At 49.3% G+C, this 12,536-nt stretch overlaps 1 protein-coding gene across 1 annotated transcript; it reads right to left on the bottom strand.

Moving 5' to 3' along the window:
• Nucleotides 1-328: 328 nt before the first annotated feature.
• On the bottom strand, nt 329-9,689 carry SLC25A47 (solute carrier family 25, member 47). Its single transcript, XM_010583943.1, has 6 exons — nt 9,662-9,689; nt 3,650-3,693; nt 3,280-3,351; nt 2,832-3,014; nt 1,455-1,728; nt 329-615 (listed from the first exon to the last, which is right to left on the bottom strand). Exons 1-6 carry the CDS (start codon nt 9,687-9,689, stop codon nt 329-331), a joined length of 888 nt encoding a protein of 295 aa, XP_010582245.1.
• Between the last annotated feature and the right edge of the window lie 2,847 nt (nt 9,690-12,536).

The following is a 12,536-nucleotide window of genomic DNA, read 5'->3' as shown; positions in this document are numbered from 1 at the left end:
GAAAACAAAATGAATCCTTTACCAAAATCTCCGATCAGACTAGCAGCTTTTTAGAACATAATTATTTGCAAATGTTTCAAGGGCCTAAGCAGTGGCTACAGTCTAAATACATTAACAAGATAAAAGGGAGTTGTATGTAAGTCCAAGACTCCCTGATGAGTTTGTAATCCTATAAGAATAAAACAAAGCTGTCAGTCATCCAGCTTTGTGCTGAAATGTCCATGCTTCTTACTCTGTCCGTCAAAGGAGTGTTCAGCAGTTGTTTGTGGATGTTGTGTTACAAAAAACCAAATGAAACAAAATATGCCTCTGAACAGAATGGCACAAGCTATTTTTTGTTTGTATAATGATCTGTAAATCTCAGTACAGCTTCATACGTTACAAACACCACCATGTTCACAGGAAAGGCACGAATGCAGTTTAAACCCAGTCCTTTGAAAAGCACTTTTGCACCCTCCTTTCTCACACTTTCCCTAGCACAGTGGACAAGGCCTTTGTACTTGTGCTGGTCTGATTCATCTGTTTGCATTCGTGATTTGATGACATCCATGGGAGTAGCTAATCCCCAGGCCAGGACTCCAGCGAAACCACCAGAAAGCAGCACAACGAGGAAACCTGCAGGAGAGAGTGAAGGGAGGAGCAGTTAACCTGAGCCTTGCACTCATACAGCCACAAGCATCTCTGATTTCTGAGCTAACGTTGTTAACTTCCATGTTTTTCAGCAGTTATTTTGTCCAGCTCTTGCAGTTGTATGTTTCCAGTGATCTCACACAAACTGTGCGGCCTCTCAATTTCACAGCATACTCAATTTTTGAATACATGAGACTGGCTCGTGGAGGGACAGCATCTATTTTAACACCGCACGAACTAGATGTGATGCATCCTGAGAGCACTTATACCCCACTTATCTTTGCAATTCTCACTAAGATGCTCTTTGCTGAATGTCATCTCTTTGATCTTTTCTCGAAGTGAATAGTTGGTTTGGGGAGCCAAATCATAACCAGGAAACTTCAGGGTCTTTACATTCTGCACCTGGACTTTCTTTTCAAGCTCTGGACTGACCCTGATCTGTGCTCCGTGATGGCTCCTGGGAGGTTTGTCCATGTTCCATTTCTAGCTACATACCCTATTTCTGCATGAAGAGGAGTTCATACCCACATACTAGGCACCAGAGCGTGCCGTAAACACCCCTCACACAGGGAGAGGAGTAGCTGCTGAGGGACAAGGTCGTGCCGCCGAAGCCCTCGCACACGGGCTGTTGGCACCCGCGCCGGGAGGGCACAAATGGCCCCGTGGTGCCAGGAAGGAAACGAACAGCAACACCACGCGAGGACTGAGTCTGGGTGAGGTTTTATAGGTACTGGGCGATGTTTGCTGAGAGCCTGATTTACCTCTTAGCGTGGTACTAAATGAGCTGGTTTTGCAGGTAACGTCAGATGCTTTCCGATACCTACCTGGTTTATTTTTCCCAGCTGGTGTGAACCAGTCACACAAAGCAGAATAGGTAAGGAAATATATTGCAGAAGAAGAGCAATCTCTGCAAAGTAATGCAGAGCAGCCCTTGTAGAGACCCCCAAAACCTTCTTCCTTGGCGATCACCTTCAGACAGTGCAGAGACCCTCGGTACTTTGGCTTGGAAACAGGCTGGGGAGATGCGACGGAAGGATGTGGGTTCCTCTGAGTCTGCATGCGAACCTTAGCCACTTCACTAGGGGTCATCAACACAACCTGTAACATCAGAGGATGGTATTTTAACCCTTCATATTTAAACAGTGTTTTGATCCCTCTCCTGCAAATTCCTTGTCTCCCACCTCTTCAGGCAACAATATTATCTGAAACCGGCAAGTTCCAGCCTCCTCCCCTCTGTCTGTGCTAAATCCCACCCAGCAGCAGCAGGACACGTGTGCAAGCTGCGCTGTGCAGAGTGGAAGTCGAGGCAGAAATCAACAGAGGATATGAAACAGCTGTAACAACTTGATAAACTAGATGGGCATGAAAGGGGGATGTCCTCAGCTATAGGGTAGCATACATCAGGGCTCTTGTATGTATCTGTATTTGGAACCAAGGCCATAAAGACTTGAAAAAAATTAGCCTGTGTTAAGTAGAGTCGTTGCCTGCTAGGGAACACCTAGAAACCCGACCATCTGGACTGCTCTGTAAGAGGATTTCCTGAGACCCGGCATGCATTTCTGCCCAGCACACCATCGGGGTGCCGGGGTGAGCTCCGCCGCATTCACAGCTCCTGCAGACGCTCACAGAAATCCATCTGCTTATGGGAAACTGCTCCTGGATTCAGCCTCACCTCCCTGCCCTGGGATCATGCATGTTTGCCAGGCAGCATCACTTCTCGGTGATGCCCCATTGAGTTTTGCATCCTGACAAGGCAATGCTGTCTCCTGCCCGTTTTTACAGCAATACTGTGCCGGGCTTGTGCAGCCACTGTCAAAACACCGGCCTGTGCTTTAACACGCTGAGTTACATCTTTCTTACATAAATATACCATCAGAGTCACTTGGAAAGTTTGCTGCCCAGGGTGTTTTTCTTCCTTTTTTCTGCCAAGGTCCATGTCATTCTTAATAGCGTGTTCTTAAGTGTTTTGGCACTCTAAACCAAATCCGGCATGAGCTGCCCAGCAGGACTTGGCCACGGCACGGGGCCAGCCAGCGGGGGGCCAGCGTGGGCAGAGCGTGACCCCCTGCGCAAACAAACCCACGGTGCTTGTTGCAGGCTCCCTGTGGCCTCCCGGACAGAAAACGTTCACTGCTTTTCCAGCCTCCTAAGTTTGTGAACAAGATCTCTTGTTTTGCTTTCCCTTTCAGCTGTTTACCTACCCGGACAGCACCGGCAGCACCTCCGGCAAGAGAAACATCCAGCTTGGATGGCTTCGCATCTGCAGCCCCGTATCGCAGCTTGCAGATGGTACAAAGGAAGTTTTTGTATGTGCCAAATGAAACAGAAGAAATCACCGATACTGTGAGAACTGATGCAGACACACCTTTGTAAAATCCCCAAACCTAGTTGGAAACAGGAAAAAGAACACTTTTAAGAGAGAATGGCATGGGAAAGCATCTGCCCAAAAACCCAGCCATACATTGCTGAGCCAAAACTTACTCCCATCTTACAGCTCATCGGCAAAGCCAGATTTCATCCTGACCCTTCTCCCAACAAATGGTTGTACGTAACTGCTGCCTGTCCTCCCCAAACTGACAGAGGAAGCTCTGCTTCTCTGAAACAAGTCATCCGTACCTGGTATCAGCAATTCTGATGAGAGGTACTTACTTTTTCTGTCCTGTATGTTTCCTGAATGCAGTGCCAAATCCCACTGTAATGCCTCTCAGTCTGAATTCTCACCTAGGAATACAGGGGCAACTTTGAAATGCAGATATCAATTTTTTTAAAAAATTTTAAAAAATCAACAAATGCCATAGCAGCAAACCAGATAATTAGCCATTAAATAGCATCACCAAACAATTTACTTTTTTTTTTTAAAAAAGAGAAAAACAACACAGCCAAATAAAGTGAAATATGTTGATGTAACAAAGATGAAAGCATTGCCATGGGACTAGTTTTCTAAAAGGGAGGAGGAAAGCAAAAGGGCCTGTTTGTTTTCAGCCCATAGTCAAGAAATAAAGCTCCAACAGGTAGGTACCTTCACTGTGTCCAGCGGATAACCCACTGCTGTGCTTAGACCACCTGAAACAGAGAGTGTATTGAGATGGTTAACAATGCACGTCACAACAGACCATTTTCCCCCATGGCAGGAAGGCAGAAAAATGCAGCTTCAGAGCGCTGCCGTGCTTGGCACCAGACCTCTCTTGAGCTCCAGAGACAATGTTTGAGCCAAGAATAACAGAGCAAAATGCACAGACTTCTCTGTGTGACCAAGGCACACTCAGAGGAGGAATCTGAGCATCACAGGAAGCTTATCAGGAGGAATAACACCACGGTGCAAACCGAGACTGGGGGAAACACAGAAAGCACTGCTGCAGGAAGGTTGGAGAGATGACTTGTATGATATTGGACTGTTTCTGTTCCCCCTCTCAGCTTAGACGGTAAAGCATCTTTGGACTGTGACCAAGCACCCTCGCGTGAAGTGCAAAGCATCCCCACTCACACGAGGGGGTCTCTGGAGCAGTTTTGGTTCTCCACACTTGACTTGGAGATATTAAGGAATAAAAGCAGCAGTCATGAAGACATCTATAAAAGAAGGGTGGTCCTCAGCATTACAGGTTCTCAGCAATCTGTCTTCCTTCTTGAAGGCAGGAGAGGTCCTGCTGCTGCCTCCTGCACACCAGGGACTGGACACGTGCTGCACCTTACAGAGCACATCTAACGCCCCGGGTGAGGAATCTGTTGGGCATTAGGGTCCGTGGCACCATGCTGGACTCGGCCTCTGAAGCGCATCTCCTACGTGCACCGAACACTGCTGCAAAAGCAGAGCCAGAACCAAAAGCAAAGGTTGCCTGGAGCCCCGGCAGGCCGGTGTGACGCCGGGGCGCAGCACAACCGGCACGCTGCTCTGCGGTGAGACCACCCGCCCTCCGCCGCTCGGGGCTCGGCAGGATTCAGGGGCAGCGAGGGATTAGTGCCGGGCGCGCGCCAAGCCGGCATGCTCAGCAGCACGCCCCGCGCACCAGCTCACCGCGACTCCCTGCCTGCGGGAGTGAGGTGTCCAGCCTGCTGGGGAGCTTGTCAACCCTCTATCGACACCCAGGCTCATTGTGAGACCTTCAAATAGCCACTGGAGTTAGAAATGCAGTAATCCTGCGAGACGAAGTGTCCTGGTTTCAGCTGGGATAGAGTTAACTGTCTTCCTAGTAGCTGGTACAGTGCTATGTTTTGACCGCGACACAAAGTTACTGCCTTAATGGCAGATAAGGAGAGCAAAAGAGCTCCAACATGGACTTCTCCCGGTGGCAGTAACAAATAGATCACCCACCATCCCTGCCCTTTTACCTCGCTGCATTTCTCAGCTCTGATCTAAATGCATCTGTTGGCAGATACAACACGATAGAAGCGCTGACCAGCTAACTCCTTCCCAGTACATCAACTGCCAAGTCATCTGAGAGGAAACCAGGCTGGGGGACGATGGAGCTGTAGCCATGTGAGTTATTTAGACAGAAATCAAGTTCAGAAAAGTGCTGTATGAGCCCTTCAGGGGGCCAGGCAGTCATAGATACAGTGCATGTCTGGTGGCTCACAGGTTGGAAAAGGCCTCTCATTGAGTCCTTCTTTAAAAAAAATAAAACCCAAGATACTTAAAAATGTTTCAGCTGCTGCGGGCATTTCACTAGGCGTGTTCACCTGTGATTACACGTCTGCTTGGGAGCTCTGGAAAGCTCTACGGTGTTTTGGAAAAAAGCAGCAGCTGCTGGTGTGAGTCACTAGGAGACAATCCCGAAGTGCCTTACTCTGAAGAAAACAACCAACAGCATCTTGCTTGCAGAAAAATGAGGTTTGTTCTTCAAAAATCTCTATCAAATCTGCCACCAGATAACTAGCAATGAAAATGAAAAATGGGCCAAGAAGCCACCTTCTGTATTTCGAAACCAAAATGAGATCAGGCTGGAAGTGAGACAGCGAGGGGGAAAACACAACCAGAGTAATATGGCTTGAGAGCAACACCTCTGGTCCGAGCAGAGTGACAATGCAGAGTCACCCGGGGCCACCTACGCTGTGGCAGATTCCCGACCATTGGCCAGAGGCAGACTGCAAACACGAACCCCGCCAGCCAGGGGAGAGCAGCACATAACTCAGTGTTGGCATGACAGTGCTGACCTCAGAGGTGCAGTCCCCTGGCCCAAGCGCCCTGTTCCAGGCGGGAGGATTTGGCATCGCATGGGTTTCAGACTTCCTGAACTTTAGATTAAGCAGCCATGGGCTGACCAGACGCCAGCGATGCAGGGGCACCGTGTGCCTTGCACAGCTAAGCCCTGGCTTGCTCCACCAGTTCAGGAAGGTAGGAGCCTTGGCTCATGCACATCAGGGACCAAGGCTGATTTGGGTCAGTGTTTGACAAGAAGCATCCTCCCTTCTGGAGACAGCAGCAACATAAACAAAATAAAGCAGGTTTGCCCCAAACCAGCCTGTTTCCCATTGCTTCTCAGTCCCAAGGGCTCCCCACTCAGCTTGGTTCCAGCAAGGACCAAACATCTCCATTTGGGAGGAGACCATAAAGGTAAATTTTTCACTGCTCCCACCAAAGTGGAGATGTGAGCCCCCCAAATCTCCAAACAACCACAGCCTGCCATGAACTGCGCTCCTTAAAAGCCAAATCACTCCGAGCAGTTAAGTTGTCAGAGCTGAAGAGCTCAGCCAAGTCTATCGAAGGCTGAGGGAGAAGGGCTTTGCACAACGTCATGCGATATAAATAGCCTGGGACAAAGATAGCATGACCCACACATGCCCTGTTTGCACAGCAGAATTGAACAAGGCCAGCAATGCATAGCATGCATACGGGAGTTGGTTCCTGTGGGACTCCCTCCCAGTAACACTGTAGCAGCTGTGACAAAAACAAATAGCAAAATCAGGTGAATAGTCTTTGTTGGGTTTAGTGAGCCATTTTTTTATGCCTACTTTATCTGAGATGTTCTCAGGTATTGTTCAGAGGTTGCAGCATCCCACACACATATTGTGCAGGGACAAAACTGGGTTACGCACAGTCTCTTCATGAGCCAGGCCACTTCGACCAGGCAATTCAAATGAGGAGGGATCCTGGCAGGGTGGCCACCACAACAGCAATCAGGAGAGAGCAAGCAGCAGCCCTACGGAGCCCACCAGGCTGCAACAGCTCTGAGCTGTTGGCAACCCCCTGGCTGAAAAACCCAGGGAGAAGCAGGCATCATGGTCCATATGCTGGATGGGTAGAGAGCAACTTCCAAAGAAAGACCTTTGTTTTGTGAAGAGTTGGGAACATAAGAAGTGCCCCGTACCCTAAACAAGCTGAACTCCATCCAGTAACACGACCTTGGCAGTGACCAGCAAGAGCTGCTTTAGCTGTAAGGACGAGGAGACAGCATGTTCCCTCCGTAGGTGGACTATTTTATCTACCCTTGGACCGCATGTGACTGGTGTGTGACCTTGCAGCAAGATGTGGAGAAGCCCGGGCATGCTACAGACCCTGCTGCTCTACTGCTGTTGGGTCAACCTCAACTCCCCCTTCCCAAATCTTTATGCCTGGCATAAGAATCAAGTCATCCCCTAGTCATCAATAGCCCTGATCATCAATACCCATCCCCTGCCATGGCCCAGGCTGCTGCCGTAGCAGGGCTAGAAAACACATATGGGATCATAGGAAAATTCAAGTTGGAGGGGACCCTGGGAGCTCTCTAGTCCAACCTCCTGCTCAGCTTTATTGGCCAGGGAGGACATCCTTACAGATGAGCTGCTTTCTACAACATTCAGCCCCATTTGGTGGTTATTGAAAGTCTCCACAGTCACTAAGCATGTTTCTCTCACATTCTTTCTGTCTGGAGTCACAGCAGGTCACTGTTTTCTGGGCTGAAGATGCTGAGCTTGTCCCATGGCTGCAGAAGCAATAGCTCAGAGGAGATGCACAATATTTGTGCAGGTGCCTGAGCCAGGCTGGATCATTACATGGGATTCAAAAGGGCAGCACCTCTGCTGTTTTCCAGAGGTGCTTAAGCCATTCTTTCTCCAAAACACTCTGAAAACAGATCAAGGTCACAAGAATGTAATTTCCTAAACAAAAACTCTGTTATTATCTGTGTTGTCTTTTGAGTTGTTTGATACACTTCAGCTGGGTTTGTAGCCTCCATGCGAATAGGAAAACAGCTTCAGCTCTAACAAACACAAGCCATGAAATAAGTTCAGCACCAAAACCATCCCAGTTCTTGCAGGAAAGCTGTCCCTTCCCTGGAAGCTGTTCCATGTCGGGGTAGGGAGCGTGGCCCTGAAGCCCTGCCCAGGTACCTCGCCCATGTCTGTGCAAGCTCGCAGCAGGGAACAGCATGCCAGAAGACACTCCTGTCTGGCAGTAAAAAGTGTATCATCCCTCTTAGAAAAGCCCCAAGCTGGACACAGGTGACAAAATGGAAAATCTTGCTCTCTGACGTCCTGGGGTCAGTGAAGTGCGTTAAAACAAGCAAAAACATTTCTGATCCCAGCTGGAGCTCCCTGGCCTGCATCCTCCCAGGCTGAGCCCATTTCCAGGGCACCCATGGGAGGTGCTTGCTGCATGGCCGGGCGGCACGTGATGCTGGTGCCCAGACAGGGAGGCTTCACACAAATCATGGCCTGACACAGGAGCGGTGGCAGAATGCCGAGGTGAATGGCCACTTTGAAACTAGTGTTTTCAACTATGCACGTTCCTTTGCAAGAGAAGTTTATCCTTAAGTGGCTCAACCACAACTGTGCCAACAAAAGCAAAGGAGTCCAAGCAGTGAATGCAAGCATCGCTGCCCTGCTGAGCTGAGGCCAGTCATTTATGGGATGTCTTGGGGGGTTTGGTGAATCCTTCTGGGATGAGCATCCTGTTGCCAGCCTCAGCACAGCCACCGAAGTACCTGAGTACTTTAACGTTGGCAAGGAAAGAAGAGGATAAAGGCAAGCTGTTGTGGAGGGGTTGGTTATATCCCCCTCTCCCATGAAGGGTCTTTCCTGAGCAGGGTCCCCCAGCACCCTGGGGAAGGCCAACACCCCAAGCAACAGGCACCTCCGGGGCTGGGTGCTGTTGAGATGCCAAACCTTGCCCCATTTGCACATTTTGGGTGATGAGCAGGGTAAAACTCATGATGGTCCTTCCCAAGAAATGCACACCTGCACCGGGACCACAGGCTGCTCCTGGTGAGGGAAACTGCCAAATTTCAGCAGATCTTAAAGTGAGATCTGACATGCAGGCTTGGGAGGGGCGTCTCAGCCATCTGGCAGGTTCACCTGGCATTTCTGGCAGCTGCGACCCCAAGGCTCTCTCTTGGTATTTGACATTCCACTAAACCTGGCGAGATTTCAGAAAAGAAACAAGACCAGTGGCTACATTTTGTTGTTTAAAACAAAGCTGGGTTTGAGCAGTACATGCTCTAAAATTACCTAGAATGAAATCACACTTTTCTCCTTTTACTTTTTTTATATATGGCTAACCTACTTTCTCCCAGACCAAAGTCTGCTACGTAGCACGCCTGCACTGAAATTACCGTCACAACTGCAAGTACATATTAACCTAAGATAATGTAAAGGTCATTCATTCAGAGCTTCTTCGCTGTGAAAAACCATGCCTCCACCCTCCTGTCTCACAAACCACATCCTCAACCCCCCAAGACCCACGACCCCGATAGCCTGCCAGGACTCCCAGGGACCAGACCTGTGAGGTTTTGCTGTCCGGGCATTACTCGCCGGTTTGTATCTGCACACAACATATTCCACTTTGTCTCTTCCTATCAGAGTTTTGCCCTGTCGCACTGCAATTAGACTGGAGGAGATTGCAGGGCAATGACCTCAGCTGACCAAATTGCAGTGCTGCCTCTCCAGTAACTCTGTGAGCCTGCTCTGATGACATTTTCCACTGAATAAAGATGAATGCACTTTTAACAAGCAGCCCCCATTGAAAGACTCTCAGCTTTACCATTGAGACCTTCCCGTTAGCTGAACAAGAAGGAAACACAGCAATCTGCTTTCATCAACAAGCACTAGTTTGTGTATTTACCTCCAATGGCCCCGGCAACGAAATCCATCCAGACTGGTCTGCTGCCTCAATTACCCTGATTAAACGTTAGCGAGGTAGAAGAAGGGAGGATATCGTTTTGGTCTTTCCAGAGCCCCGCAGGTCCTTCGAAGACAGCGTGATTTGCAATACGAATCACCTTCCTACTGTCTCCTCTTGCCTCTGGGGATTGTGAGCCTTGTGAATACTTGATGAATTTGTACACTGGAGGCAGAGACGGGAAGCCTGGAGCTGTTCCAGGAACACAGTGAATAAGTAATCCCGCGAAGCCCTGCAACGCTGCGCCAGAGCCGCTGTTCCCAGTGCCTTTGTGCTTGGAAAACCAGAAGGGGTGGTGCCTTGCAGGGTAACGCTGGCTGTGAAGGGGCCATTCCCCGTTGTACTTATTAACCCCAGAAGACAGCCTTGCGCACTTGTTTGCCAGAGGACGCTCTTGCCCTGCGCCATGGAGAAGTGGCAGAGGTGGCTGTGTATGAGCCCAGCCCAGCGTACCCTTCCTCCATCTGATGGAGCAGACCCCTTTCCCATCAAGGAAAATTCCTTGTGCCCTTCCCAAGGAATTTTCCTTGGCTTTCCTAACCGACACAGCTCACCCGAAACCTCTACCCAGATCCCCATAGATTATTACCTGCTCATAGTGTATACATGTGGTGAAGGCCAGAAATTACTCCAACCACATGCAAAGCGTTTGCTACTCTTTCAGACCACAGGGTAGTTTCCCCAGCCCCTGGAGGAGCTCTGTTCCTTCACTCCTTGCTCAGTCTCCCAAACCCCTTTCCAATGTCAGCTCCTTACTGAGTTCAGCGGCAGAGCAGGAATCACTATTGCTGCTGCCCAAACTCCAGCATTTTGCTCTGCAGGGGAGATGGGAGGTGATTTTGCCAGGAGACTGGTCCAGCACCTAATTTTTTCTTCCTAATTTACAACCAGCACAGGGTGATGATCTCGGCAGGGGAAAGAGAAAACCACAGAGAGAGATCTGCTTGTCAAGGGGAACCAAGATTTCAAGAAAATGCCATATTGCCTATTTTTGCCCAACAACCCTGTACCGGACGGCTGCACATCTACACAGAAAGGTTAAGTTTTGCCCAGAGTAAAACTGGAAACCAAAGTCCTGATGCAGTGAAGGGCTTGCCAAGTCGTGACCTGAATTGTACTCCTTTTGAAGAGGTTTCTATGGGTCAGAGCCAAGGCACATTGGCAGCAAAGGGAAAAGAAAATTTCACGGCTGCTGCACCCCTGGGTTGGCTTCACAGAGGAGCTGAGGACTTCAGTCCTCAGTGATGTCTCACACACATTTCACAAGAACCTATTTCTGTCTGAAGTGCATATTTTGGATGGGCTGATGCATCAGTGACATATAGCACAGGTCAGTGTGAGGGCTCAGGGTTTCTGGGAAGTGAAAATTAAAGAATTTTTAGTAACTTGCTTCCCATAATTTCTTATGTGTCCTTCCCTGAACACTTTCTGCGCTGGAGAGAACAGTTTATTCCAGTAAAACATCATGCAAGGACAGCAAAAACTTAAAACGAGAAGTAAAATATTATCTAGAGAGATATCAGTGTAGCCACTAAAACACACTGGGTTATTCAGTAGCCCTTCCTTTTACACCTGGTGACATTACAGGAGTTATTAACGGTTCATCAACAATCTGTACGTGCCAAGTGGGGGGAAAGGTGCTGTTTCCACTTCTCCTACCAGCCATTCCCAGTTGCTGTCATTGTGGGCCCCCTCCAGCAGCGGGCCCAGGTGTGGGACCTGCTGTGTCGGTGACACACAGGTACAAGGACACGGTCCCCTGTTGTGGGGCAGCCCGGGAGCCTCCTGGTTCCTGCGGAGATCAGGCAACCCGCCCGAGCCACTCCAGCCTGCGCTGCAGCAGTCACCGCCACCTTCGGGACCACTCCTTAGACATCACTGTTTAATATTGCTTTTCTGGGAGCTGCTTCCAGGCAAAGTGAAGAAATTCATTATATTCCCTATATGACAGTGTTGCCATGCGTTCCCTCCCATCACGTGGTTGGGGGTGTCATGGAGGGGGCATTTTTCTACGTATTGCAGTGATTGGTGCAGTATTGGCAAGAAAACAGAGGCTGGCTGGCATGTCACCAAGCAAAACTTCTACCTTCTCTACCTGAGCTGAACAGCTCAAAGAGAATCTTCCTCCTGAAACTTTCTGAGATTGTAAAAAATAACCCAACCAACCCCAAAACCTTCCTTTTGCAACAGAAAATTAACTCTTTTAAATTATTTTAACCCTCATTCCCACCAACACTTCTATCAAAATGTTAGTTTGCTTTATATAGCACAAAGCTGACTCCAGATTCAAGCATTTTGATAACCTTCTGATAATGGTTTCAGTCACTTCGGTGAGGTATACTGGGAGAAGTCACGTTTTCCATTTGACTGGAATTGCTCTGCAAACAGAGGCCATTCAGAAGGTGGCCGTCAGAAAGAAGAGTAGTTTGGGGCTTGAGGCATTTCACCTTGTCCCGTGAAAATGTCACTGGGGGCAGCCGGCTCCAGAGGAATGCATGCACACAGCTACTTTGGGGACGTTTGCCTCGACAGGGGCTTAGCATGAGCCCCAGGCAAACACAGTCACCGCTACTGTAGTCTCCAGTCCTTTGCTCCCAGTGTCCGGCCAGGACTAAAAGGCAAATAGCATCCACTGCCATGCTCGTCAGCTCTGTGTGACCCGCTCAGCCCGGCCACCGCGAAGGCCGCGAGGGCAGAGCCCTCTGGAAGAGGAGCCCTACACAAGTGTTGAAGTATTCACACATGAGCGAGTATGTAGGAAGGTGTAATTCAGTGTGAAGGAAACCCCCTCTGAGAAATGAAACCTGTCTTACTGTGT

The sequence above is a fragment of the Haliaeetus leucocephalus genome, unplaced genomic scaffold (assembly GCF_000737465.1).
Source record: "Haliaeetus leucocephalus isolate CR32 unplaced genomic scaffold, Haliaeetus_leucocephalus-4.0 Scaffold932, whole genome shotgun sequence".
In the NCBI taxonomy this organism is placed as follows: Eukaryota; Metazoa; Chordata; class Aves; order Accipitriformes; family Accipitridae; genus Haliaeetus; species Haliaeetus leucocephalus.
The sequence above is the reverse complement of the archived record's forward strand: the minus strand, read 5'-3'. Positions and strand labels throughout refer to the sequence as shown.

Excerpts from the sequence above, each read along its gene's own strand:
- SLC25A47 (XM_010583943.1), bottom strand. The coding sequence starts at position 9,689 with ATGGATTTCGTTGCCGGGGCCATTGGAG. Across the intron at positions 3,352-3,649 it reads ATCCGCTGGACACAGTGAAG|GTGAGAATTCAGACTGAGAG; the intron begins GTACCTACCTGT and ends CTGTATTCCTAG. Across the intron at positions 3,015-3,279 it reads AAACATACAGGACAGAAAAA|GTTTGGGGATTTTACAAAGG; the intron begins GTAAGTACCTCT and ends GTTTCCAACTAG.